Genomic DNA, 24,708 nt, shown 5'->3' with positions numbered 1-24,708 from the left:
CTCCCCGGGGGCAGCCAGCGTTCCTCCGGGAAAGCTTCTAATTCGCGGGAATATTCTGGGCGCCGCCCCTTTAAGCGCTGCGCCCCGCCGCGCGCACGCGCACGCGCAGTCTGCGGGCTGCCGGCTTCTCGGTGCGGTTCGCGTTCTCCGATCCGGGCGTTCGGGCAGCCGGCCAGTCTTCTCTCTTTCGGCGGCGTCCCGCGGCCTCGAGTCTAGACTGAGATTCCGGAGCTGCGGGGCAGGAGCCTGCTTCTCCCCTTCCTCCGGCTCGGGCCGAGGCTGCGTCGCGGCGGGCCAGGCCCCAGGGCGACTCCCATGGCGGGGCCGCGGGTGGAGGTGGACGGCGGCATCATGGAAGGGGTGAGTGCGGGGGCCGGAGGCCTGGCCGGTGGCGGCTGCCCCCGAGCTGCCCCTGGTCCCGTCTGATGTTCTCTCTCTTCTCTCCGCACCAGGGCGGGCAGATCCTGAGGGTGTCGACGGCCTTGAGCTGCCTGCTGGGCCTCCCCTTGCGGGTGCAGAAGATTCGAGCCGGCCGCAGCACGCCCGGCCTGAGGTAATTGGGAAGCCGGGTCGCGGGACTGGAGGATGAGGGCGGGCGCCGGGCTGGGGACTGAGGGGCTGGGGGGACAAGTCGTGGGGCTGGAGGGGTGAGGGGCTGGCAACGGGCTGGGCACTGGGGGAGAGAAGGATACTAGCGGTGGGACTGGACGGTGGGGGCGGGCGCCGACCTGTGGTTTGGGGGTGGGGTGGGGATGGGGAGCGCGCGGTGGGGCTGGGCATCCGGAGCCCGGCGGGGATGCCGGGAGATCCCGGTCCCAGGGTTGAGGACGCAGCGACCCGGGGAAGAGCGCTCCGGCCGTGCCCGGGGGTTATCTGTAGCTGGGCTTGTATGCTCTTGAAAGCCTCAAGGGGCAAGTTCACAAAATAAGCCCGTGTTTTCTCTATTGGGCCAGAGTTGTCTCTTTATCTTTTAAAACATTTCCCCATCTCCTCGGTCGTGCATAGCAACCGGGAGACCTCGTAGCAGCGGGCAGGGTAAATCAGCGCAGAGCAGCCTCAAGGTCTAGACAGAGAAAACCTCACTTTTTAACCATTGTATTTTCTGCTATCGCACATTTTATTCTCAGAAGAGCAGGAAAGAACCCTGAGATGTGTCATTCCAGTTTTATTCACACCTCTAGGAAACTGTGGATGCCACCAGGATTATCCGTTGTGGCGAGGGAATATTTACGTTGACATTGACCTTGTTTCTTCTGTCTGGGGAGCTAGGCATGCCACTAGTTTAAGTGTCAGGTATAAGCGCCTGTTAGAAGAGGACCCAGGGTGATGCCAGACCAATTCCTTTGTATTTTGTATATGTTTTGTTCTCATGGATTAAGTGTCTCTTAGTCTTTTATCCACTCTTCACTTTGAAATTATTAAAGGGCAGTTACTGATGTGTGTGAACATGAATTCCCTTTGTCACAGCAGTAGTTTTCAGCTATCCATTTCACTAATAGGTAAATTAATTCATTGAGGCTGTGTTAAGTACTTTATTAGTTTGCTGGGCTGACATAACAAAATCCCACAGACTAGGTGGCCTAACAACAGAAATTTGCTTTTTCTCCCAGTTCTGTAGGCTGGAAGTCCAAGATTAGGGTGCTGGTCAGGTTGGTTTCCTCTGAGGACTATAAGGGGAGATTCTATTTCAGGCCTCTCTCCTTGGCCTGGAGATGACTGACCTTTTGCTGCCTCTTTCCATGGTCAGCCCCCTGTGCATGTGCACCCTGGTTTCTCTCTGTTCTAATCTCTTTTTGCAAGGGCACAGGTGAGAATGGGTTAGGGCTCTCGCTAACTGCCCTTTTTAACTTGATCACCTCTTTAAAGGTCTTGTTTGCAAATATAGTTACTTCTGAGGTATTGGGGGCTAGGGCTTCAACACATGAATCTTGGGGAAACAAAATTCAGTCCATAACAGGTACCACCGATTATTCATTGAAGTGCAGATGAGACTGGTGGCACTTCAGTAGTTTTATTAGTTTTCCTCTTTTGCACACTTCTAATTTGCAGCAATATTTTTTTATTAGAGTATAGTTGATTTACAGCGTTGTGTCAATTTCTGCTGTACAGCATAGTGACACAGTTGTGTGTGTATTTTTTTCCTCCTATTATCTTCCATCATGTTCTACCCCAAGAGATTGCACATAGTTCCCTGTGCTGTACAGTAGGACCCCATTGCTTATGCATTCTAAATGTACTAGTTTGCACCTATTAAGCCGGAACTCCCAATCCATCCCACTCCACCCCCCCTTCTCTTTGGCAACCACAGGTCTCTTCTTTACATCTGTGAGTCTGTTTCTCTTTTGTAGATAGGTTCTTTTGTAGATAGGTTCATTTGTGCCGTGTTTTAGATTCCATATATAAGTGATATCATATGCATTTTTCTTTCTCTTTCTGACTTCATTTAGAATGTAGTGCATCCATGTTACTGCAGATGGCATTATTTTGTCTTTTTTATGGCTAAGTAGTATTCCATTGGTAATTTGCAATGATATTATCAGCATGTGTTTATAGCTAAAATAATTATTCTGAAGGGAACCCCTAAAAATGATGCCTACTCACAGGTAGTTTAAGTACATAAAAAGTAGAAAGGAAGCTCTGACCCTGAAGACATAGCGTTTGCTCTGGTTAGACCTTGCTGTTTTCTTGCCATTGCAGTTTTATAAATGTGTCATAAAATGTAGGGATATAGGCAGTCTGAATGCACACGTTTTGATGCAGTATTATGACCTGAAGGCCTCAGCATTTATCTGGACTGGAAATGGTTCGAGATTTGTGTGATGGGCAACTAGAGGGGGCAGAAATCGGCTCAACAGAAATAATGTTTACACCAGAGAAGATCAAAGGCGGAACCCACACCGCAGATACCAAGACAGCAGGGTATGTGTCACTTACATTCCATTTAAATATGGGCTTTGAATGCAGATACAGGTGCTGCCACTTACTTAACCTCTTTGAATCTTTAGTTTACTCATTTTTAAAATACAGATAGGGAGTTCCCCTTGTGGCACAGAGGAAACGAACAGATCCAGCCCTAAAAAGACCCCCCCCCCCAGATCGGTTTCATTTTATAAAATGCTATGTATTCTGTAATTGTTTCTGGTGATTTCTCACATTTTTTGACTCTGAGGACCAAGCAGAGGTGAATTATGGCAAAGATTACTTCTTTTGAGTTTTTTTGTTTGTTTGTTTATTTTTGCTAAAATTAGGGCCGCACCCAAGGCATATGGAGGTTCCAGGCTAGGGGTTGAATTGCAGATACAGCTGCCGGTCTAGGCCACAGCAACAATGTAGGATCAGACCTGTGTCTGCAAACTACACCACAGCTAATGGCAACGCCATATCCTTAACGTACATCGAGGCCAGGGATCGAACTGGCAACCTCATGGTTCCTAGTCAGATTCATTTCTGCTGTGCCCCAACAGGAACTCCTTTGTTTTTTTTTTTTTTAATTTTTTGCTTGATTACTTCCTTAAGTTTTTTCCATGTAAAATATTCAGCTATCAGTCTCTGTGAGTATTCTGCTATCATAAATTCCATGATGGTAGGAAGTATATCTTTTTTGTTTGTTTGTTTGTTTTTGTTTCTTGGGGCCATACCCACAGCATGTAGAAGTTTCCAGGCTAGGGGTTGAATCGAAGCTGTAGCTGCCAGCCTATACCACAGCCATAGCAACTCAGGATCTGAGCCATATCTGTGACCTACACTACAGCTCATGGCAACGCTGGATCCTTAACCCACTGAGCGAGGCCAGGGATTGAACCCGTGTCCTCGTGGAAACTAGTTGGGTTTGTTTCTGCCGAGGCACAGTGGGAACTCCATGATGCTTTGTTTTTTACCCCACCCCCTGTTGTAATGTAAAGAAATCACACAGCTAATGCATTTGGTATTGGATTCAAACCCATATATGTTTATCATTTAAGGTCTGTGAAGTATTGTCTTTAAGATTCATGATGTTACTCAGTCACTGAGGCGTTTAACTTTAAACTTGAAAGCATGTGCCTGTCTTCTCAGTTTCCTGTGCTTTAGCTAATTGTGATGTGTAGTACTGTCTCATTCTTGAGGCTTTAAAAAGAAAGTGCAGCTAAGCCTATTCTGCCTTCTCCTTAGGAGTGTGTGCCTCTTGATGCAGGTGTCAATGCCCTGTGTTCTTTTTGCTGCTTCTCCATCAGAACTTCGTTTGAAAGGTGGAACTAATGCTGAAATGGCACCACAGATTGACTACACGGCCATGGTAAGGACTTTTATTGCTGCTGACAAACTAAAATGATCTCATACATTCTTCTGGATCTCCATTCTCTATTTAAAAATATTCTCGGTGTTTTGTATACATACTTGTTTATTTCTTCATGGTATCAGGTTCTATTGCGGGTAAGGAGTTATGTTTACTTTAGATCGTGTGTTGTATCTTAGAACAGTGCTCATAGTGAATTTTTTTTTTTTTTTAACCTTTTTAGGGTCGAACCTGCGGCATATGGAGGTTCCCAGATTAGGGGTTGTATTAGAGCTGTAGCTGCTGGCCTTTGCCAGAGCCACAGCAGTGTCAGCTCCAAGCCACGTCTGCCACCTACACCACAGCTCACAGCAATGCCAAATTCTTAACCCACTGAGCAAGGCCAGAGATTGAACCCACATCCTCATGGATCCTAGTTGGGTTCGTTAATTGTTGAGCCACAAAGGATCTCCCTTTGTCTTCAGGGATGCTAGTCAGACTCATTTCCGCTGAGCAAAGGCAGGAACTCCCATAGTGAATTCTTTAAGAACCTTAAGTGTAATTACTATATACATTATATTGCTTATTAGGTATGTTATTTTATAAATACAGGGATTATGATTTGGAGGAAAAAAACTCAAAAGAAGAGTTAAAATACTGGAGTTCTTGTCGTGGCTCAGTGGTTAGTGAGTTGGAACTCCTGAGTCTGATTTTTTTTCACTTATAATACATTTGAGATTCACCCATATTGCTTTTATCAGCAGTAAAAGCTAAGGGGTGATCTCTTATATGGGCGTACCAGTTTGTTTAGCCATTCATCAGTGTTAGAAGTAAAGTCATTGTAAATACATACAGGCTTTTTGTGTGAGTGTAAGTTTTCATTTCTCTTGGGTAAGTACCTAGAGAGAGGTTGCTCAGTTGTAGTAGTAAGTTTATGTCTGACTGTATGAGAAACTGCCAAGTTACTTTGGCTTCCAAAGTGGCTGCATTGTAGGAGAGTTTCATCTCTTTTTCATCCTCCCCAGCACTTGATACTCTCAGATTTCAGTTAAAAAATTTTTTTTGCCGTTTTAATAGATGGTACAGTCTTTTAAAATTCAATTTGATGGGATATATAATGAAAGTTAATCTCTCTTCTACCTAGTAATTCACTCTAGGAAATGACCCTAATTAAATATTACGAAGTACAGCAAAGATAATGTTAAAGTTGTTGCAGCAGAGCATTATATACTGTAATTATTGTTATATGATATATAGTTCTATAATAGTGAAAACTTGGAGAATGGTTATATAAATTTTGCTAGCGTGCCATGTAGTCATTTTTTAGGAGGAATTTTATGCTGGGAAAATGCTTTTGTTTATTATGTTAAATGGGAAAAAAAGGATAAACCAATGTATATACAGTGAGGTTTCAACTGTATAAAAAATGGAGAAGGCAGGATGGAATGCTCTTCAGTTTTTTGCCCCTCGTTTCTTTCTTTTTTTGTCTTTTTGTCTTTTTGCCATTTCTTGGGTCCATCCCGCGGCATATGGTGGTTCCCAGGCTAGGGATCTAATCGGAGCTGTAGCCAGAGCCACAGCAACGCAAGATCCTAGCCATGTCTGCTACCTACACCACAGCTCACGGCAACGCCAGATCGTTAACCCACTGAGCAGGGATCGAACCCGCAACCTCATGGTTCCTAGTTGGATTCGTTAACCACTGCGCCACAACGGGAACTCCCTGTGCCCCCTCCTTTCTTAGAGTGCTTTATATTGAGAGTTGTTGGGAAATACTGGACTTGAGTATATAACCACTGGGATCAGGTATCCTGGGTTCTGATTTTTTTTTTTTTTCATTAGACTTGCACAGTTCCTGGTTAATTAAATGTTAAACTAAATCTTAAACGTTAAATTTTAGCTACATATTAGTTATTTTATTTGAAAAATAGAGGTAGCTAACACTTTTTATTTTTTCAGACTTTTACAAGAACATTTTTATAAAGCAAAAAATGAACAGAAAATAACCTATCTTCAGCTTGAGAAAAATGGAACAATTGTACAGATTCAAATTATTTTTGAAGATTGGATGATAGCACTAATTCTTTAATTTCTCATGATCACCTGAATACTTCCTACTAGGTAGAAATGAAGAAATGAGTCCTTTACCCCAGAAGCTATGTTAACCTCAGCTGATGTTAGAATTGTATCTTTTCTTTTTATTTTTCTTTTTATTTTTTTTTTTTGTCTTTTTGCCTTTTCTAGGGGTGCATCCGCAGCATATGGAGGTTCCCAAGCTAGGGGTCTAATTGGAGCTGTAGCTGCCGGCCTACGGCCACAGCCACAGCAACTCGGGATCCAAGCCATGTCTGTGACCTACACCGCAATTTCACGGCAACACCAGATCCTTAACCCACCGAGCCAGGCCAGGGATCGAACCCGAAACCTCATGTTCTTAGTCGGATTCATTAACCACTGAGCCACTACGGGAACTCCAGAATTGTATCTTTTCACTGTCCGTTGTCTTTCAGATATATGATCTTCTAGATTGGTTAAATATTGAAGAGCTGACCATTAAAACAGTCTCAAACCTACATTCTTCTCCATCTGCTCTCTTTATCCCACCTCAGTTTATGATCTTTATTTTGTTATCCTAGCAACTTGGTATCAATATGTATTTCATAGTTTACAATGAGTTCTGTTTTGAACTACCATTTTTATTTTTCAAATAGTGTATTCAGGGATTGTTTGTCCATATCCACTTTGCGCAGAAAACAAAACCATATCCATGACGTTCATTCAGTGCAGTGGCCCATCAAAATGGATCTCACTGGATGGTCATAATAATAATCCCAGCGCATCTGTCTTTGTAGCACTTCTTAGATCACTGGTTCCAAAGTGTCCCTGGGTCAGTAGCGTCAGCATCGCCTGAAAACTTGGCTAACACATTTTTATGTCACTCTTTATCTGTATGTAGTTCCTCATTACTGTCTCGGTGCAGAGCAATTTTCTTTATTAAATATTTATTGAATCAGTGAGTATTGGTGGTAAAGTAACAGTTAATTGATTTTTTTCAGGTTTTCAAGCCAATTGTTGAAAAATTTGGTTTCACATTTAACTGTGACATTAAAATGAGGTAAGTTACCTTAAGTCTAAACCCTTTGACCCATTGCTTGTGCTACTAATAGTGGAAAAGTTAGATCCTAGAGAAACTATCATTCTGGATTGCACTTAATACATTACATTTCTTCTAGGAAATAATAGTACTTTGTGGCTTAAAAACAGTAAGCTGCAGGGGCACGGGGTCTTGAAAGCAGCTACGTATGGTGTTTGCCTGTTTCTTAGGAGAAATATTTTCAAGGGAGTTACCATTTGGAGGCACCTCCATATCTGGAGTAATCCATGCTTGGCCAGATCAAATGCTCACTGTGTGCAGACCACTGGACTGGGCACTGCAGGATCATGAAGGGGTTTCTCCTCCGTGGTGCAACCAGAGTTATTTGCCTAAGAGACACATTGGGCATTCAGGTTATTTCTCTATAAGGCTTTACTTTTGCCACATAGTAACAAGGTCAGGTTTCTTGGTGTGACATTTAAGAGCCTTACAGTCTTCCTCCAATTTACCTTTCTAGCTTTACTCTCCTTCCCCTCCTCTGAGTACCAAATGTTCTAACTGGTTAACATGATTGCTGCCATTCCTTACACATACTTTGGGCCTTCAGACTTTTATATCTTTATTCAGGTTTTTCTTTCCCTGCTCTCCTAAAGTTTGGAAATCCTCCATTTTTTGAAAATGAAACTTGTGGAGTTCCCGTCGTGGCGCAGTGGTTAACGAATCCGACTAGGAACCATGAGGTTGTGGGTTCGGTCCCTGCCCTTGCTCAGTGGGTTAACGATCCGGCGTTGCCGTGAGCTGTGGTGTAGGTTGCAGACGCGGCTCGGATCCCGCGTTGCTGTGGCTCTGGCGTAGGCCGGTGGCTACAGCTCTGATTCGACCCCTAGCCTGGGAACCTCCATATGCCGCGGGAGCGGCCCAAGAAATAGCAACAACAACAACAACAACAACAACAAAAAGACAAAAAAGACAAAAAAGAAAATGAAACTTGTAATTTCTTGTGTGAATTGTCAGTTGTGCCTCAGTTGGAATTTGTACTTGCACATCTATCATAGTCCTCCTTACAGCCTGCTTTGTGTTCTGGTAGGTTACACGTGGAGCCCCATCCTGCCAGAAGGGGAGCTCCTCATGGATAGGAGCATTCTTACTTTCACTTGTGTGTTCTTAGCATCGTCTGTAGAGTAAATGACACTAGATATTTGAGATAAAATTTTAGTGCTTCAGCTAAGTATTCATTATGTATTTATTGAGCGCGCACTTCGTGCCAGACATTGTTTTAGATGCTAGAATATAGCAGAAATACAATAGATGAAGATCCTGTCATTTAAGTAGCTTATATTCTAAAACAGCACTGTTGAAGAGACGTTTTTGCACTGAGGGAAATGTTTCCTATCTGTCCAGTGTGTTAGTCAGTTGCTACATAAGACTAATGACTATTGGAAATGTAGCGGGTGCAACGGGAGGGCTGAGTTTTAAATATTTTTAGTTAATTTTTTAATTTTAATTTTTTTTTTTTTTTTTGTCTTTTAGGGCTGCACTGGTGGCATATGGAGGTTCCCAGGCTAGGGATCTAGACAGAACGGTAGCCGCCAGCTTATGCCAGAGCCACAGCAACATGGGATCTGAGCTGCGCTTTCGACCTGCACCACAGCCCACAGCAACTCCAGATCCTTAACCCCCTGAGCGGGGCCAGGGATCGAAACCATGTCTTTATGGATGCTAGTCAGGTTCATTAACTACTGAGCCACAACAGGAACTCCTTAAATATTTTAAAATTTAAATAGTCACATGTAGCTTAAGTCTACCATATTGGATGGTACAGATCTAAAACATAATTTGGAAATTTCAAACATGAATTATATTTTTGCATATCAATCCATGTTATTTTATTGTAAATATCGAACTTTATTTTTGTCATGCAGTCAATTTATGTACTTAATTATACTTTCATAGGGGCTACTACCCAAAAGGGGGTGGTGAAGTGATTGTCCGAATGTCGCCAGTTAAACAGTTGAACCCAATAAATTTAACTGACCGTGGCTCTGTGACTAAGATATATGGAAGAGCTTTTGTTGCTGGTGTTTTGCCATTTAAAGTAAGTTATCTAGATGTTCTTAAATGTGTGAGTGTGTTTTGATAGTTTCACATCGTCTAAGTTTTTTTTTTTTTCTTGTCTGTGCTTCGGCATATGGCGTTCCTGGCCCAGGGATCAGATCTAAGCTGCAGTTTTGACCTCTGCTGCAGGTGTGGCAGTGCTGGATCCACTAATGTGCTGGGTTGACAGGGGATGGAACCTGTGTCCTGGCGCTCTAGAGATACCACTGATCCCATTGTGCCACAGTGGGAACTCTATCATCTAAATGTTGAAATTATTAAAGGCACTTTTTTTTTTTTTTTTTTTTGTGTTTTGTCCTTTTAGGGCCACACCTGCGGCGTATGGAGGTTCCCAGGTGAGAGGGCTAATCAGAGCTGTTGCTTCCAGCTTACACCAGAGCCACAGCAATGCCAGATACAAGCCACATCTGTGACCTACATCACCATAGCTCACGGCATCGCCAGATCCCTAACCCACTGATCGAGGACAGGGATCGAACCTGCAACCTCGTGTTTCCTAGTCGGATTCGTTTCTGCTGTACCATGACGGGAACTCCGATGGCACTTAATGTTTTAATAAATCTTTTCATTAAAATTTTTGTTAAGATTCTCTGCTCTCTACTCTTGAAAATTGAGTTTTTATATCATGCATGTAAAATTTATTAATTATTTGTCTTTGAAGGCTTGAAAGCAATTGTCAAGATCATCATTAATTTACTTTATTCTATGTTTCTGTTTTGCCAAAATAGGTAGCAAAAGATATGGCGGCGGCAGCTGTAAGATGCATCAGAAAGGAGATTAGGGATCTGTATGTTAACATCCAGCCTGTTCAGGAACCTAAAGACCAAGCTTTTGGCAATGGAAGTGGAATAATGTGAGACAATACACTTTTTCCTAGACATTGGTTGGGAGTCCTGAAATAATTATCCCTTTTTAATTAATTAAAGATTTGTGTCTTTTTAAATTTGTAGTTTTAAGAAGACATTTTTAAGGGCATTTCTACCTAAAACAACAGTGTGATGAATTGTGATGACTATTTTGAATTTTTTCCTGAGGAGGGTTTACATTTTATGGCATTATAAGACCTTTGGGGAGTTGCTGTTGTGGCTCAGCAGGTTAAGTCAACATTGCCTCTGTGAGGGATATGGGTTCTATCCCTGGCCTCGCTCAGTGGGTTAAGGATCTGGCGTTGCAGCAGGCTGTGGCGTAGCTTGCAGGTGCAGCTCAGATCCAGTGTTGCTGTGACTGTGACATAGGCCTGCTGCTGTAGCTGTGATTGTCCTAGGCCCAGGAACTTTTCATTATGCTGAAGGTGCAGCCGTTAAAAAAAAAAAAAAGCTTTTTATTTATATAGTGACGTAAATGTTTAAGCTAATCAGAAGCTAACCTTTGAAGATGATCCTAAGAGAGATATTTTTGGTTACTTTTCTGTATCTCAAAAGTGAAATCACTTTACAAGTAAATATTAGATACGGCAAATATATATTTATTTTTGTCTACTCTTGAGGCATCTGAAAGTTCCTGGGCAAGATGTTGAACCCATGCCACAGCAATGACAATGCTGAATCCTTAACCTCTAGGCTTCTAGAGAAGTCTGCAAAGATCTGTTGTTGGAAAGAAATATAGCTAGTATGGTAATAACCCAATTAGGAGTTACTGATTTAAGTGTTGTAAAAATGCTTTAATTAATATTTTTGAAGAATAAAATTATCTTTTGTGGCTCGTTAAGTTTTATTTTTTGTTTGTTTTTGTTTTTGCTTTTTAGGGCCACTCCCACAGCATATGGAAGTTCCCTGGCCAGGGGTCTAATTGGAGTTATGGCTGTCAGCCACAGCCTAAGCATTGCCAGATCCTTAACCCACTGATTGAGGCCATGGATCAAATCCGAATCCTCATGGATACCAGTCGGGCTTGTTATAGCTGAACCACAATGGGAACGTCGGGATAGTTGAATTTTAAACTCTCAGAGTTCCTGTTGTGGCTCAGCAGTTTAAGAACCTGACTAGTATCCATGAAGATGTGGGTTTGATCCCTGGCCTCACTCAATGGGTTAAGGATTTGGTGTTGTTGCAAGCTGCAGCATAGATTGCAGATTTGGCTTGCGTTCTGCATTGCGGTGCCTTTGGTGTAGGATGGTGGCTGCAGCTCCAGTTCAAATCCTAGCCTGGGAACTTCCATATGCCGTGGGTGTGGCCCTTGGAATTTTTTTTTGTTTGTTTTGTCTTTTGTCTTTTTAGGGCTGTACCCGCAGCATATGAAGTTTCAGGCTAGGGGTCTAATCACAGCTACAGCTGCCAGCCTATGCCACAGCCATAGCAATGCCAGATCCGAGCCGTGTATGCAACCCATACCATAGCTCACGGCAACACCAGATCCTTAACCCACTAAGCAAGGCCAGGGATTGAACCTGCAACCTCATGGCTCCTAGTTGGATTTGTTTCTGCTGCTCCATGATGGAAACTCCCGGAATTTTTTTTTAAACTCTCTTTTTCAGAGTTCCTATTAAAGGGTTTAAAGCAAATGCATTTTCTACATATGATACTGTCTAAAAACTCTAAGACAAAATCTCTGTCGAAAGACCTTTTCGTTTAAGATTTTCTTAAAATATAGTGCAGTATGCCTGTGAAATGGTACCACTTTAGTGCTGATGATGTGACTTCCGGGAGGACCATTTCTTACCTGCAGGTGGTTTAGAATTTAGTGTGACTTCTTGTCAGGAGCGCTGAAGGGTAGTAATACCCAGATGAAGTTGGAGAATGCCAATCATGAAGAATTTCACTTTTGCAGTATACTAACCAGATCTAATTCTGCATATTTAACAGTCACTCTTCTGTGTTGTGTTTGCTTGTACTTTTAGAATATTTATAGCCTAGGTAGTAATACTTTTTTTTTTTTTTTTCCTATATAGCATTATTGCTGAGACATCCACTGGCTGTTTGTTTGCTGGATCATCACTTGGTAAACGAGGTATAGATAAATGGAGTCCCCTGTTCCCAATACTAGTGTAAAATTCTTTAGTTATCTCTCACAATTAGAATGTTATAGAATGATGGACGAGTTTAAAAGGATATTGTTAACTGATTCTATTTTTTTTCTGCAGCATATGGAAATTTCCGGGCTAACTAGTTCTCATGGATACTAGTTGGGTCCGTTACTGCTGACCCACAATGGGAACTCCTTGAGGATTAGCATCTTTTAAAGATGCTACAAAGTAGGAATACAGCAATCAACTACCACACAAACAACTAAGAAATTCAACTAGAATTTGCCTCAATGGCAAAATAACTTTAAATATTAACAGATGCGTACATGTATCTCCTCCCCTTTGTCAGGTACTACAAAAATTTGTGTTTTGCTGGTATGGGGTGGACCATGAGTTCAGTTTGCTTGTATTATCATTGGGTACTAAAATGTGTCAGGTACTGTATACAAAGAATTCACAAGAGGAGTTCCCGTCATGGCTCAGTGGTTAACAAATCCGACTAGGAACCATGAAGTTGCGGGTTCGATCCCTGGCCTTGCTGAGTGGGTTAAGGATCTGGCGTTGCCGCAAGATGTGGTGTAGCTTGCAGACACGGCTCGGATCCCCCATTGCTGTGGCTCTGGCATAGGCCGGCAGCTACAACTCCGATTAGACCCCTAGCCTGGGAACCTCCAAATGCCGAGGGTGTGGCCCTAGAAAAGGCAAAAAGACAAAAAGACAAAGAAGGAATTCACAAGAGAAAGCCCCCACTTCTGCCTCCTGGCTTGTTCTGCCAGAGGAGACAGACCAGCACTCTGAATATGGTGTCCCCAGGGCACCATGGGGACACAGGAGAAGAACAGCTAATTCTTTGGGGGCCGACCAACCTCAGATCTGTCTTGTGCCATTCGGTGATCTTCCAGTGAGTTCTGTAGAAGTTAGCCAGATGGAAAAGGGGAAAATGAGCGCTAAGGAGGAAGGACAAAAGAAAATGCTGACATAAAAGTGAAAGTTTCTGTGTTTGGGCCACTACAACCAGGTGTGATGAGTATAGGATCTGGGTTGGAGGTGGAGAGAATGAGGTTAGAGAGGTCATCTTATTTTGAAAAGCTTTATACGCCGTATGAAGGAGTTTGGGTTTCACCCTGAAAACGTAGATTTTAAGGAGGGATGTAATAGCAGATCTTGGAAAGGTAGCTCTCATGGCTCTGTAGAGGATCACAGGAAGACCATAGTGGAGGAGGAAGACGCGTCAGTTCAGGTCAGAAATGGGGAGGGTCTGCACCAAGGAGTAAGGGGTGCAGTGACTGAGGCTAGAGAGGTGAGAGCTGAGTAAAGACATTTAGGAAGGTGAATTTGGTGATCAGTTGGATATGGGAGGTGAAGGAGGCAATGTGAAGAACGACCTTCTGGATTTCTACCTTGAGTAATTGGAAACATTTACAACTTGGGAATGTAGGAGGTAGAGTTGGTTTGCACAGTAGGTGATAGTTTTAGATATGTTGCGTTGACATTGGAAAGGGACAAAACTGGAATTAACTTTACTGCCACCCCTGAAAAACTTTCTTTACTAATAATCCATCTACATTTTTTCACTTTGTCATTCTGATGAGATGGTTTTTACTTTGACGTTGTCTTTGGATATCACTCGTGTAGAGTACACAGTACTTATTTTTAGACTCATGGTAGTAGAAGGGAATAAAGGATAGAGCAACACATTTGCTCTCATTGCCTGACTCCTTCTGGGCCCATCCTTGTTTCCCGTGGGGCACTTAAGTCAAATGAAATATCATTAGCAAATGCAAAGGCACCTTGGGGTCTTCTCTCTTAGTCTAGGTAGGTTATCTATGTATTAAGGATCTCAGAGAATGTCATGGCTCCCATTATGCAGATTCCCTTTCATTTCCCTTTTTTTTTTTTTCTTTTTTCTTTTTTCTGCTTTTTAGGGCTGCACCCGCAGCATATGGAGGTTCCCAGGCTAAGGGTCAAATCTGAGCTACAGCTGCCGGCCTATACCACAGCCACAGCAACACAGGATCCAAGCCTCGTCTGTGACCTACACCACAGCTCACGGCAGTTCCTTAACCTGCTGAATGAGGCCAGGGATGGAACCTGCGTCCTCATGGATGCTAGTCAGAGTTGTTAACCACTGAGCCATGATGGGAACTCCTGTTTCTGATTGTGTGTGTGTGTGTGTGTGTGTGTGTGTGTGTGTCTGTCTGTCTGTCTGTCTTTAGGGCCGCACCCTCAGCACATGGAGATTCCCAGGTTAAGAGTTGAAATGGAGCCGTAGCTGCCAGCCTACACCGCAACCACAGCAATGCCAGATCTGAGCCACGTCTGCAACCTACACCACAGCTCACAGCAGTGCTGAATCCTTAAACCCACTGAGTGAGTCCAGGGATCGAACCCATGTCTTCATGGATGCTAGTGGGATTCCTTACTGCTGAGCCATGACAGGAACTCCCATTTCTGATTTACATAGAAAATTGGAGTTCCCATTGTGGCTCAGTTGGTTAAGAAGTCGACATAGTATCTGTGAGGATGTAGGTTCAGTCCCCGACCTTGCTCTGGGTTAAGGATCTGTCTTTTCTACAAGCTGTGGTGTAGGTCACAGATGCAGCTCATTCTTGTGGCTATGGCATAGGCTGCGAATTGCAGGTCCAATTTGACCCCTACCCTGGGAATTTCCATATGTTGCAGGTGCAGCCGAAAAAAAAAAAAATAAATAGAGTAAAGGAGTTCCCATCATGGCTCAGTGGAAATGAATCTGACTAGCATCCGTGAGGATGCAGGTTTGACCCCTGGCCTTGCTCAGTAAATTAAGGATACAGTGTTGCTATGAGCTGTGGTGTAGGTAGCAGACATAGTTTGGATCTGGTGTTGTGGTGGCTGTGGTGTAGGCTAGCGGCTACAGCTCCTATTTGACCCCCAGCCTGGGAACCTCCATGTGCTGCAGGTGCAGCGCTAAAAAGACCAAAAAAAAAAAAAAAAAAAAAAAGAGGAAGAAAATTCCTAGAGTTAAGCATTATTATCAGAGGCAACATTGATTGTCCATACCACCATATGTAACTAGTCATGTTTTTGTCATTGTCTCAGTTTATAAAACTATTCTAATCTCAGTTTCCCTGTTTATTGAGTGAGAGAATTAGCATGAAGAATCTGTTAAATCCTTTCAGCTATAACATTTTTTTGTCTTTTTGCCTTTTCTTGGGCCGCTTCCACGGCATATGGAGGTTCCCAGGCTAGGGGTCGAATTGGAGCTGTAGCCACCGGCCTACACCAGAGCCACAGCAACGCGGGATCCAAGCCGCGTCTGCAACCTACACCACAGCCGGATCCTTAACCCACTGAGCAAGGGCAGGGACCGAACCCGAAACCTCATGGTTCCTAGTCGGACTCGTTAACCACTGCGCCACGATGGGAACTCCTCTTTGCTCTTTTTACCAAGGTGAGGTTTTGTCTGAGAGAATGTTGCAGTTTCAGATGGAGGCAGTGTTTTATAACAGGGCACTGAACTGAGAGAGAAAAGACCTACTTTTTGGTCCTGTGTCTGCCATTATCTTATACAGTGACTCTGGGCTTTCCTTAATCTGAAAAATGAGATTAGACCATTTATCTGTGTATGAGTATCTTCCACCTGTATATGATGGCAGTATGGACAGAATGTGTTTTGTCTCTATGTTGTTGAGTATACATTCTTTGATTACTCTTGGCTTTCAGTTGTGTCCTTTACTGTGGGGCAGATAGATCTGCTAGAATGCATTATGCCTCTGATTTATCAATCCTATTTCCTGTATATGAGAATTGTCTAGTGTATAGTAAACACTTTCCTTCCCTCCTTCAGTTTATGTGGTAATTCATGGCATTTCTCTGATGCCATAATCACTCCTTTGGCTTTTCTCTGTTCAGTGTGATAACTGTGTTACAGTTTTGTCTTTTTTAATAAGCTAGAAGATACCGCAAATCGTAGAATATTCATTTTTGTTTGTCACGAACCTCAAAACTGAGACCATTTTAGAGGTTTAAGAATACCAGAAGATTGGAGTTCTCTTGTGGTGCAGTGGGTGAAGGATCTGGCGTCGTCACTGCAGTGACTTGGGTTGCTGCTGAAGTGAGGGTTTGATTCTGGCCTGTGAACTTCTAATGTGCTGCAGGTGTGGCCAAAAAAAAAAAAAAAAAAAAAAAAAATCAGGAGGTTATTTGGCAGTTTAAAAAGCATTAAGTTTTCAGGAGAAATTAGGATTTTTGTCCTTTTATTTTGAACGTAATACTAATGAAAATTTTCATTTATTTCACTTTATTCACTTGCCACAGACTGCTGGTAATGATGTAGATCCATTCATACCATTGTTCACTCTGAGGTGCTGGGTAGGAAGGAATGTAAATGGCCCTGAGAAATAGGCCCCTCTGCGGAGAAACCGTAGTATGTCTGCTACTCTTTAATATTACAAAGCCAGGAATTCCTTCCTTCTCCTTTGCATTCCCCATGCAAATGTTAGCCATTTTTCAAGGACTCTCTTAAGTCCTTCATACTCCATGAAACCTTCTCAGGGAGTTCCCTTGTGGCTCAGTGGGTTGGGAACCCGACTGGTATCACATGAGGATGTGGGTTTGATCCCTGGCCTCGCTCTGTGCATTAAGGGTCCAGAGTTGCCACAAGCTGCAGTGTAGGTCAAGGATGCGGCTCAGATCTGATGTTGCTCTGGCTGTGGTGTGGGCCAGCAGCTACGGCTCCAGTTCAGCCTCTAGCCTGGGAAGTTCCATGTGCCTTGGGTGTGGCCCTAAAAAGATGAGAAAGAAAAGAAAAAGAAACGTTTTCAAATTATTCTAAATCTATAATCTTTTCCTTTTCTAAACTCTCATTGGATATATAGTTTAGACCATAGAGCTTAGCATTTAACTTGTTCTCTAGTTCTCAAATATATGAATGTTTTTTAATGTTTCCTCAGCAAAGGAACCAGTTTCTATCACTTAGTGTGGTACACACATAGTGGCTACTCAATATTAAGTATTTTTATTAGTAGCTTATTATGAACTAGTCTTGGTAATAGAAGCTTTACAAATATCTCTAATTTTAACAGCTCAGTAACTTTGGTATTATCATTTCCATTTCCCCCTAGAAGGAGAAAGAGAAGAGGCAAGGTAGCTTACCTAGGAAATCAAGATTTATACATGTCCCAAACCATTTTATTCAGTCATAGAAATACTTAACTGATTGATGTTGTGAAGATAGTAAATTTATTATGTTTTATAACTTACATAAGGGAAAAATGGTTAAAATTTGAAAATTCCACTTTTCTGGGAAATTTTATTAAGGCATATACATAATCAAATGAATTTCCAAGTATAAAATAAAGTAAAAATTAACCACATTCTCATTTTTACCCTTTATTTACTTACTGTTTTTGGTCTTGGCGTGCAGCAGCCTGTTGTAGGGTCTCAGTTCCCAGAGCAGGGATTGAATCTGGGCTATAGTGGTGAAACCACCAAGTCCTAACCAGTAGACCACCAGGGAACTCCACATTCTCCTTTTTAAGAAGACATTTGCAGAGGAGTTCCTGCTGTGATGCAGTGGGATTGGCAGTGTCTCGAGTGCTGGGGCCCATGTTCAAGCCCCGGCCTGACAATAGGTTAGTCCTGACTGTAACTTGGATCCAGTCCCTGGCCTGGGAGCTCCTTAGGCTGCGGGGAGGCCAAAAAAGAGGGGGTGGGGAGGTTTGAAGGCTGGATGGCAGGAAATTAAAAAAAGCAATCATTTGACATTCCATTACTTTCGATGGACTTATACTCAGAGTTGTACCAAATATTTGGGGTATGTGTGGAGAAGCAGCAAGTAGAACATGGGGATAATGTTAATGTTCTGACTTGTCTTCAAAATAAGGTAATAAGTGTTCAAATCGTTTTTGGGTTTTCTGTGTGTATGTGTGTTTGTTTGTTTGTTAGTCTTTTTAGAGCCACACCTGCGGCATGTGGAGGTTTCCAGGCTAGGGGTGGAATCAGGGCTAAGCTGCTGGCCTACACCACAGCCATAGCAATGCCAGATCCAAGCCGCATATGTGATCTACACCACAGCTTACGGCAACTCCAGATCCTTAACCCAGTGAGTGAGGCCAGGGATCAAACCTTTGTCCTCATGGATACTAGTCAGATTCGTTTCCACTTCGCCATGGTGGGAACTCCTCAGATCTTGAAAGAATAAAACTTTATATTTGATCTGAGAATTTTTATCTGCTCTTCCTTAGGTGAAAATGAATTCTCTGACTTAAAAAACAATCCTTTTATTATAGTGGAATTGCCTACAGACTAACTGTAACATACATGGATTTGCAAATTTAAAATTTTGAAATCAAGGCATAGTGTTATAGGGTCATAACTTAGCTTAAATTGGTTTTACAATTTGTACTTTTGTTTGTTTGTTTGTTTTGTTTTCCGTCTTTTTAGGGCTGCACCAGCGGCTTATGCAGCTTTCCAGGCTAGGGTCAAATCAGAGCCGTAGCTGCTAGTCTGTGCCACAGCCACAGCAACACAGGATCCGAGCCATGTCTGCAACCTGCACCACAGCTCACGGCAATGCTGGATCCTTAACCCAATGAGCAAGGCCGAGGATCGAACCTGTGTCCTCATGGATACTAGTCAGATTCATTTCTGCTGAGCCACGAGGGGAACACCCTATAATTTGTACTTCTTAAACAGGGCCAAGAAGCCTGTTTTTTCTTCCATTGGTGCATTTAATAAAGTATTTGCACATGCTAAGTTCTCAAAAGATTAAATATACATAAAGATCTTATCCTGAAAATTGGATTAGGTGAGTTCAGAGGCCTAAAAGATGTTACCAGTGCTGACTTTTTTGCCTATTAGTAATTACTTTGTGTTTTCTTTTACATGTGCTTGTTGTAGGTGTTAATGCAGACAAGGTTGGAATTGAAGCTGCTGAAGTGCTATTAGCAAATCTTAGACATGGTGGTGCTGTGGATGAGTATCTGCAAGACCAGGTAATGACACTTTTAGGATAAAAACCATCAAGCCTATTAGATTCATGTATTTGACATTTGGATTGAATATAAATTTTAGTCATTGACTTTCAGACACTGATTGGTATGTCCTAGTTTGGTCTGTTTTTTAAATATTATTCTGTAATTTATATAATTGAATATTATTCTGGAATTTATAAAACTGAACTCAGTTTTCAGTCCTCATCTTGCTGGACCTGTCTACAGCATTTGGCACAATTACAAATGGGCCAATCAAAAAAAAAAAAAGAAGAAGAAAGGAGTTCCCATCGTGGCGCAGTGGTTAACGAATCCGACTAGGAACCATGAGGTTGCGGGTTCGGTCCCTGACCTTGCTCAGTGGGTTGATGATCCGGCGTTGCCGTGAGCTGTGGTGTAGGTTGCAGACGCAGCTCGGATCCTGTGTTGCTGTGGCTCTGGCGTAGGCCAGTGGCTACAGCTCCAGTTGGACCCCTAGCCTGGGAACCTCCATATGCCGTGGGAGCGGCCCTTTCTTAGAAAAGGCAAAAAGACAAAAAAAAAAACAAAAAAAAAAAAAACAAAAAAAAAAATGTGCCAATCACAATTATAAAACTCTCGCTCTCTTTTTTTGGCTGTGCCCATGACATGCAGAAGTTCCAGGCCTGGGCTTGAATCTGTGCCTTGGCAGTGACAATGCTGGCTCTTTAACCTACTGAGCCACCAAGGAACTTCTTTTTCTTTTCTTTCTTTCTTTTTTTCTTTTTTTGGCTGTGTTTGTAGAGGCTTGGTGTGGGATCTCTGTTCCCAGGCCAGGGACTAAATCTAGGCCGCAGTGGTGAACGCACCACGTCCTAACTGCTAGACTCCTAGGGAACTCTTCCTTTCTTCTTGAAATACTTTCTCCACTTGATTTCTGAAATACTGTTTTCTTTTGGAGTTTCCCTGGTGGCACAGTGGGTAAAGGATCCAGCCTTGTCACTGCAGCAGCCCAGGTTGCTGCTGTGGGACAGGTTAAGTCCCTGGCTCCAGAACTTCTACTTGTTGTGGGTGCAGCCTAAAAAATAAAAAAAAAAATTTTTTTAATATTATTTTTCATTCCAGATGGCTATGCTTTTAATTACTTAATGAATTTTATTACCTTTGTAGGTGTACAACAATCATCACAACCAAATTGTACAGCTTTTCAATGGCTATACTTTTTTTAGGGCCTCACTCTTGGCATACGGAAGTTCCCAGGCTAGGGGTCGAAACGTAGTTACAGGCGTCCACCTGTACCGTAGCCACAGCAGAGTCAGATCAGAGCCACGTCTGCGATCTACACCATAGCTCATGGCAACACTGGATCCCCGACCCACTGAGGAAGGCCAGGGACAGAACTCACATCTTCATAGATACTAGTCGGGTTTATTAACTGCTGAGCCCATGACGGGAACTCCCTGCCTATACATTCTTGTCTCAGCTAGTTTGTTCTTGTTATTTGCAACTTCTAAATTTTAGAGAGCCCTTGAGTTTAGCCCTTATTTTCTTTATCTATACTCAGTCCCTCAGTTATTTCCTCCAGTCTCACAGCCATCTGTATCCTGACAGCTCCTAAATTTATATCACTAGCCCAGATCTTTCTCCTTGACTCCACGTATCCCTTATACCTCTCAACATCTCCACTTGGATATATCATACACTTCTCAAACTTAACATGTTTACTCACATTGAGAAATGCTACTGAGGAGTTCCCATTATGGCACAGAGGAAACAAATCTGACTAGGATCCATGAGGATGTGGGTTAGATCCTGGCCTCACTCAGTGGGTTGGGGATCCAGCGTCACCATGAGCTGTGGTGCAGGTCGCTGTCTCAGCTTGGATCCCCCATTGCTTCTGGCAGCTGCAGCACTAAGAAGACCCCTAGCCTAAAAAGCTAGGCTGGGTGCGGCCCTAAAAATAAAAAAAAAAAATGTTAGTGAATATTTTCAAAAACAATCTTTTTGTGGTCTCTTGATAGATTTTCTTTTCTACCATACCTTTTTCTCCTTAATCTCAAATCAGATGTCTCTGTTTAGAAATTATTGGTCAGGATTTACTTTTTTTGGTCTTTTGTCCTTTTTTAGGGCCGTACCCATGCCATATGGAGGTTCCCAGCCTAGGGGTTGAATCAGAGCTGTAGCTGCTGGCCTATGCCAGAGCCACAGCAACACCAGATCCGAGCCCCATCTGTGACCTACACCACAGCTCACGGCATTGCCGGATCCTTAACCCACTGAGCGAGGCCAGGGATCAAACCCGCAACCTCATGGTTCCTAGTCGGATTTGTTAACCACTGAGCCACGACAGGAACTCCCTGTTTTATATTCTCAAATATTAACTTAAAAATCTGTTTTGAGATCTGCTACTTATTAGCATTTTTGTTCTCTACCACAGACTTTTGGTAACATAGATTTTCTATTATCTTAGGACTTCTGGAAACCTAAAGAAATAGAAATTCTTTTTTACGTATGATTTGTAGTAATATTTTCTTTTGGAAAGAAGTAGAATTTTGACCCTAAATATTAGTATGTGAAAGGTTGAGTTTTTTTGTTCTTTTTTCAATAGCTGATCATTTTCATGGCATTAGCCAGTGGAATTTCCAGAATAAAAACAGGACCAGTTACACTCCATACCCAAACGGCTATACATTTTGCTGAACAACTGGCAAAGGTGAGTATTCCATTAGTAAGAGTAATTGGTTTTTTTTTGGGGGGGGCGCCCAAGGCATATGGAAGTTCCCAGGCTAGGGGTTGAATTGGACTACAGCTGCTGGCCTTTGCCACAGCCACAGCAACCTCAGATCTGAGCCGTGTCTGCGACCCACACCACAGCTCTTGGCAACGCCGGATCCCTAACCCACTGAGCAAGGGCAGGGATCAAACCCAAAATCTCATGGTTACTAGTCGGGTTCGTTAACCACTGAGCCACGATGGGAACTCCAAGAGTAATTGATTTTTATTTTGGTAAATTTAGAGTCAAATTTTAACATGCAGAAAACTTAATAATCATAATTGCTTCGTAATCATAATTTCTATCACTCAGTGACTACTTCCTGTGTGGCAGACACTGAGCTCACTCAGCAGTGAAGCTGAATTATCTTACTCTACATAACTGTTTTAGGTGGATATTTATTATTACTCTCTTTTTACAAGGACTAGGCTTCTGGAACAAAAACAAAAAAAAAAAAATTTTTTTTTTTTTTGGCTGCACCCACAACATTCCTGGTCCAGGGATTGAACCTGTGCTCCAGCTGTAACCAGAACCACAGCAGTGACAGTGCTGAATCCTTAACCCATTGAACCACCAGGAAACTCTCTGGAACAAAATATTTTACATCTAGGGTATTGAATTTCTTATGAGTCATTTGATCTTTGTATCTCTAGCTTCTTCAATAAAATGAGTTTGGTATTAACTGCTTGCCTATTTAAGCTGGAATTACGGGCTTTTCCCGTTATCCTGCTTCATGTTACTTATACACTAAATGCTTTTCTGGTTTCAGGCTAAATTTACTGTGAAGAAATCAGAAGATGAAGAAGATGCCTCCAAAGACACTTACATTATTGAGTGCCAAGGAATTGGGATGACAAATCCAAATCTATAGGGTATTTGCCTTTTAAATGATACCTCAAAGATGTATTGTACTAATCATTTCATAAATACCACAGAGTAGTGAATAAGAAGTAACTTATTAAAGGATCTGGTTTAAATTTGGAGCTGAAGTACAGAATGTTCTAGATTTGCTGAGCATGCTTTATGAACAAATCTCACTTTGACTATCTCCTCAGATATGGACAATGAAATTTAAGAGTTGGCGAATATGTATGATAGCTGATTATAGTATTAAAGTATTAACATATTCTTTTCATCTGAAGTGTGTTTTCTTTTTGGTTTATAAAGTCAAGGATGTAGATTTGATCTGTAATTTGTGTAAAATTCTAATTACTTTACTGGAACCTCATGTAAACTATAATGAGACAACTTTTATACATGCCCTTGCTGTGTCAGCAATAACATTTAGTAAGCATTATGCTGTTCTAATTATATTTATCTTCTTTCTAGTGGGCACTTGATAATTCTTGATTTTGAATCTCTTGAGTATGTTGTGAAAGCTAAACAATGAGAATTGCAATATTTCAACACTAATAGATTTGGCCAAATCAGCCCCAGGTATGTTTTCGTTTGGCTTATAGTATTAAAAAAATAATTGAGTGCCTTTAGAACAGAGTATGCCTTTCCTTACTCTATGTTATTTATTTATTTATTTTTGTCTTTTTGCCATTTCTTGGGCCGCTCCCTCGGCATATGGAGGTTCCCAGGCTAGGGGTCTAATCGGAGCTGTAGCCGCCAGCCTATGCCACAACCACAGCAACACAGGATCTGAGCCACGTCTGCAAGCTACACCACAGCTCATGGCAACGCTGGATCCTTAACCCACTGAGCAAGGCCAGGGATCGAACCCTCAACCTCATGGTTCCTAGTCGGATTCGTTAACCACTGAGCCACTACAGGAACCCCCATGTTTTTCTATTTTAGAGTAAAACTACACTTTAGTATAGTTGTTGGAAGTGTTGTGATAAATTTAGGGGGGCTTAAGATTAATGATTGTACTTGCTACTTCTGATGAGGTATGCAGCAGTAATGAAAAGATAAGTTGGGGGAGTTCCCTTTGTGACTCAGCAGTAAGGAACCCGACTGGTATCCATGAGGACATGGGTTGGATCCCTGGCCTCAAGGATCTGGCATTGCTGTGAGCTCTGATGTAGGCCAGCAGCTGTAGCTCCGATTCGACCCCTAGCCTAGGAACTTCCATGTGCCTCAGGTGTGACCCCTAAAAAAGACCAAAAAAAAAGGTAGGTTGGAATACAGAAATTGGGAATTTTGCAGCAAGAGATTTTAAGGTCAACAGTGTACATGATGAGTTTATGATTAATGCTGGTTCAAGTGTGTCACTATTGTTGAGTCTCAGCTTGCAGAAAATAAAGGTAGGACTACTACAAAGAAATATTTAAGTCCGATAAGATACTTACTTTTCCCAAGATTTTATCTCAATCTGTACTTCTTTATCTGAAATCATATTTCAGTATGCTTCTTTCTTCATTTTTAATGACCACCTAATACAAGTAAGTCTATCTGTTGGACCCTGTATATATAATGGTCTTTAAAAATATTCTTTTATCTAGAGGCTTTTAAACAGGAATATTCATTCCACTTGAGTTTCACAAAACCTACCCATGAATTTCAAGTTTGCAGATGTCAATAGTTTTTAGAAAATTTGTTTCCAAATTTCTCTACTTAAATATATACTTCTTTCTA

The 24,708-nt window shown here is 42.2% G+C and overlaps 1 protein-coding gene across 1 annotated transcript; it reads left to right on the top strand.

Annotated features, from left to right (window-relative positions):
• Nucleotides 1-151: 151 nt before the first annotated feature.
• On the top strand, nt 152-23,254 carry RTCA (RNA 3'-terminal phosphate cyclase; the record flags this gene model as incomplete). Its single annotated transcript, NM_001243470.1, is given in 11 exon segments — nt 152-360; nt 453-553; nt 2,776-2,919; nt 4,150-4,273; nt 7,309-7,367; nt 9,300-9,441; nt 10,190-10,314; nt 12,349-12,407; nt 19,303-19,397; nt 21,961-22,065; nt 22,895-23,254. Coding segments are annotated over 11 exon segments (1,101 nt in total). The 3' UTR covers nt 22,997-23,254.
• Between the last annotated feature and the right edge of the window lie 1,454 nt (nt 23,255-24,708).

This window comes from Sus scrofa, chromosome 4 (assembly GCF_054392235.1).
Source record: "Sus scrofa isolate SSC_HxYL_T2T_F1_AM1 chromosome 4, Sscrofa_HxYL_maternal_Yorkshire_Landrace_v2.0, whole genome shotgun sequence".
Lineage (NCBI taxonomy): Eukaryota > Metazoa > Chordata > Mammalia > Artiodactyla > Suidae > Sus > Sus scrofa.
This window is presented reverse-complemented; position numbering and strand designations above follow the sequence as displayed.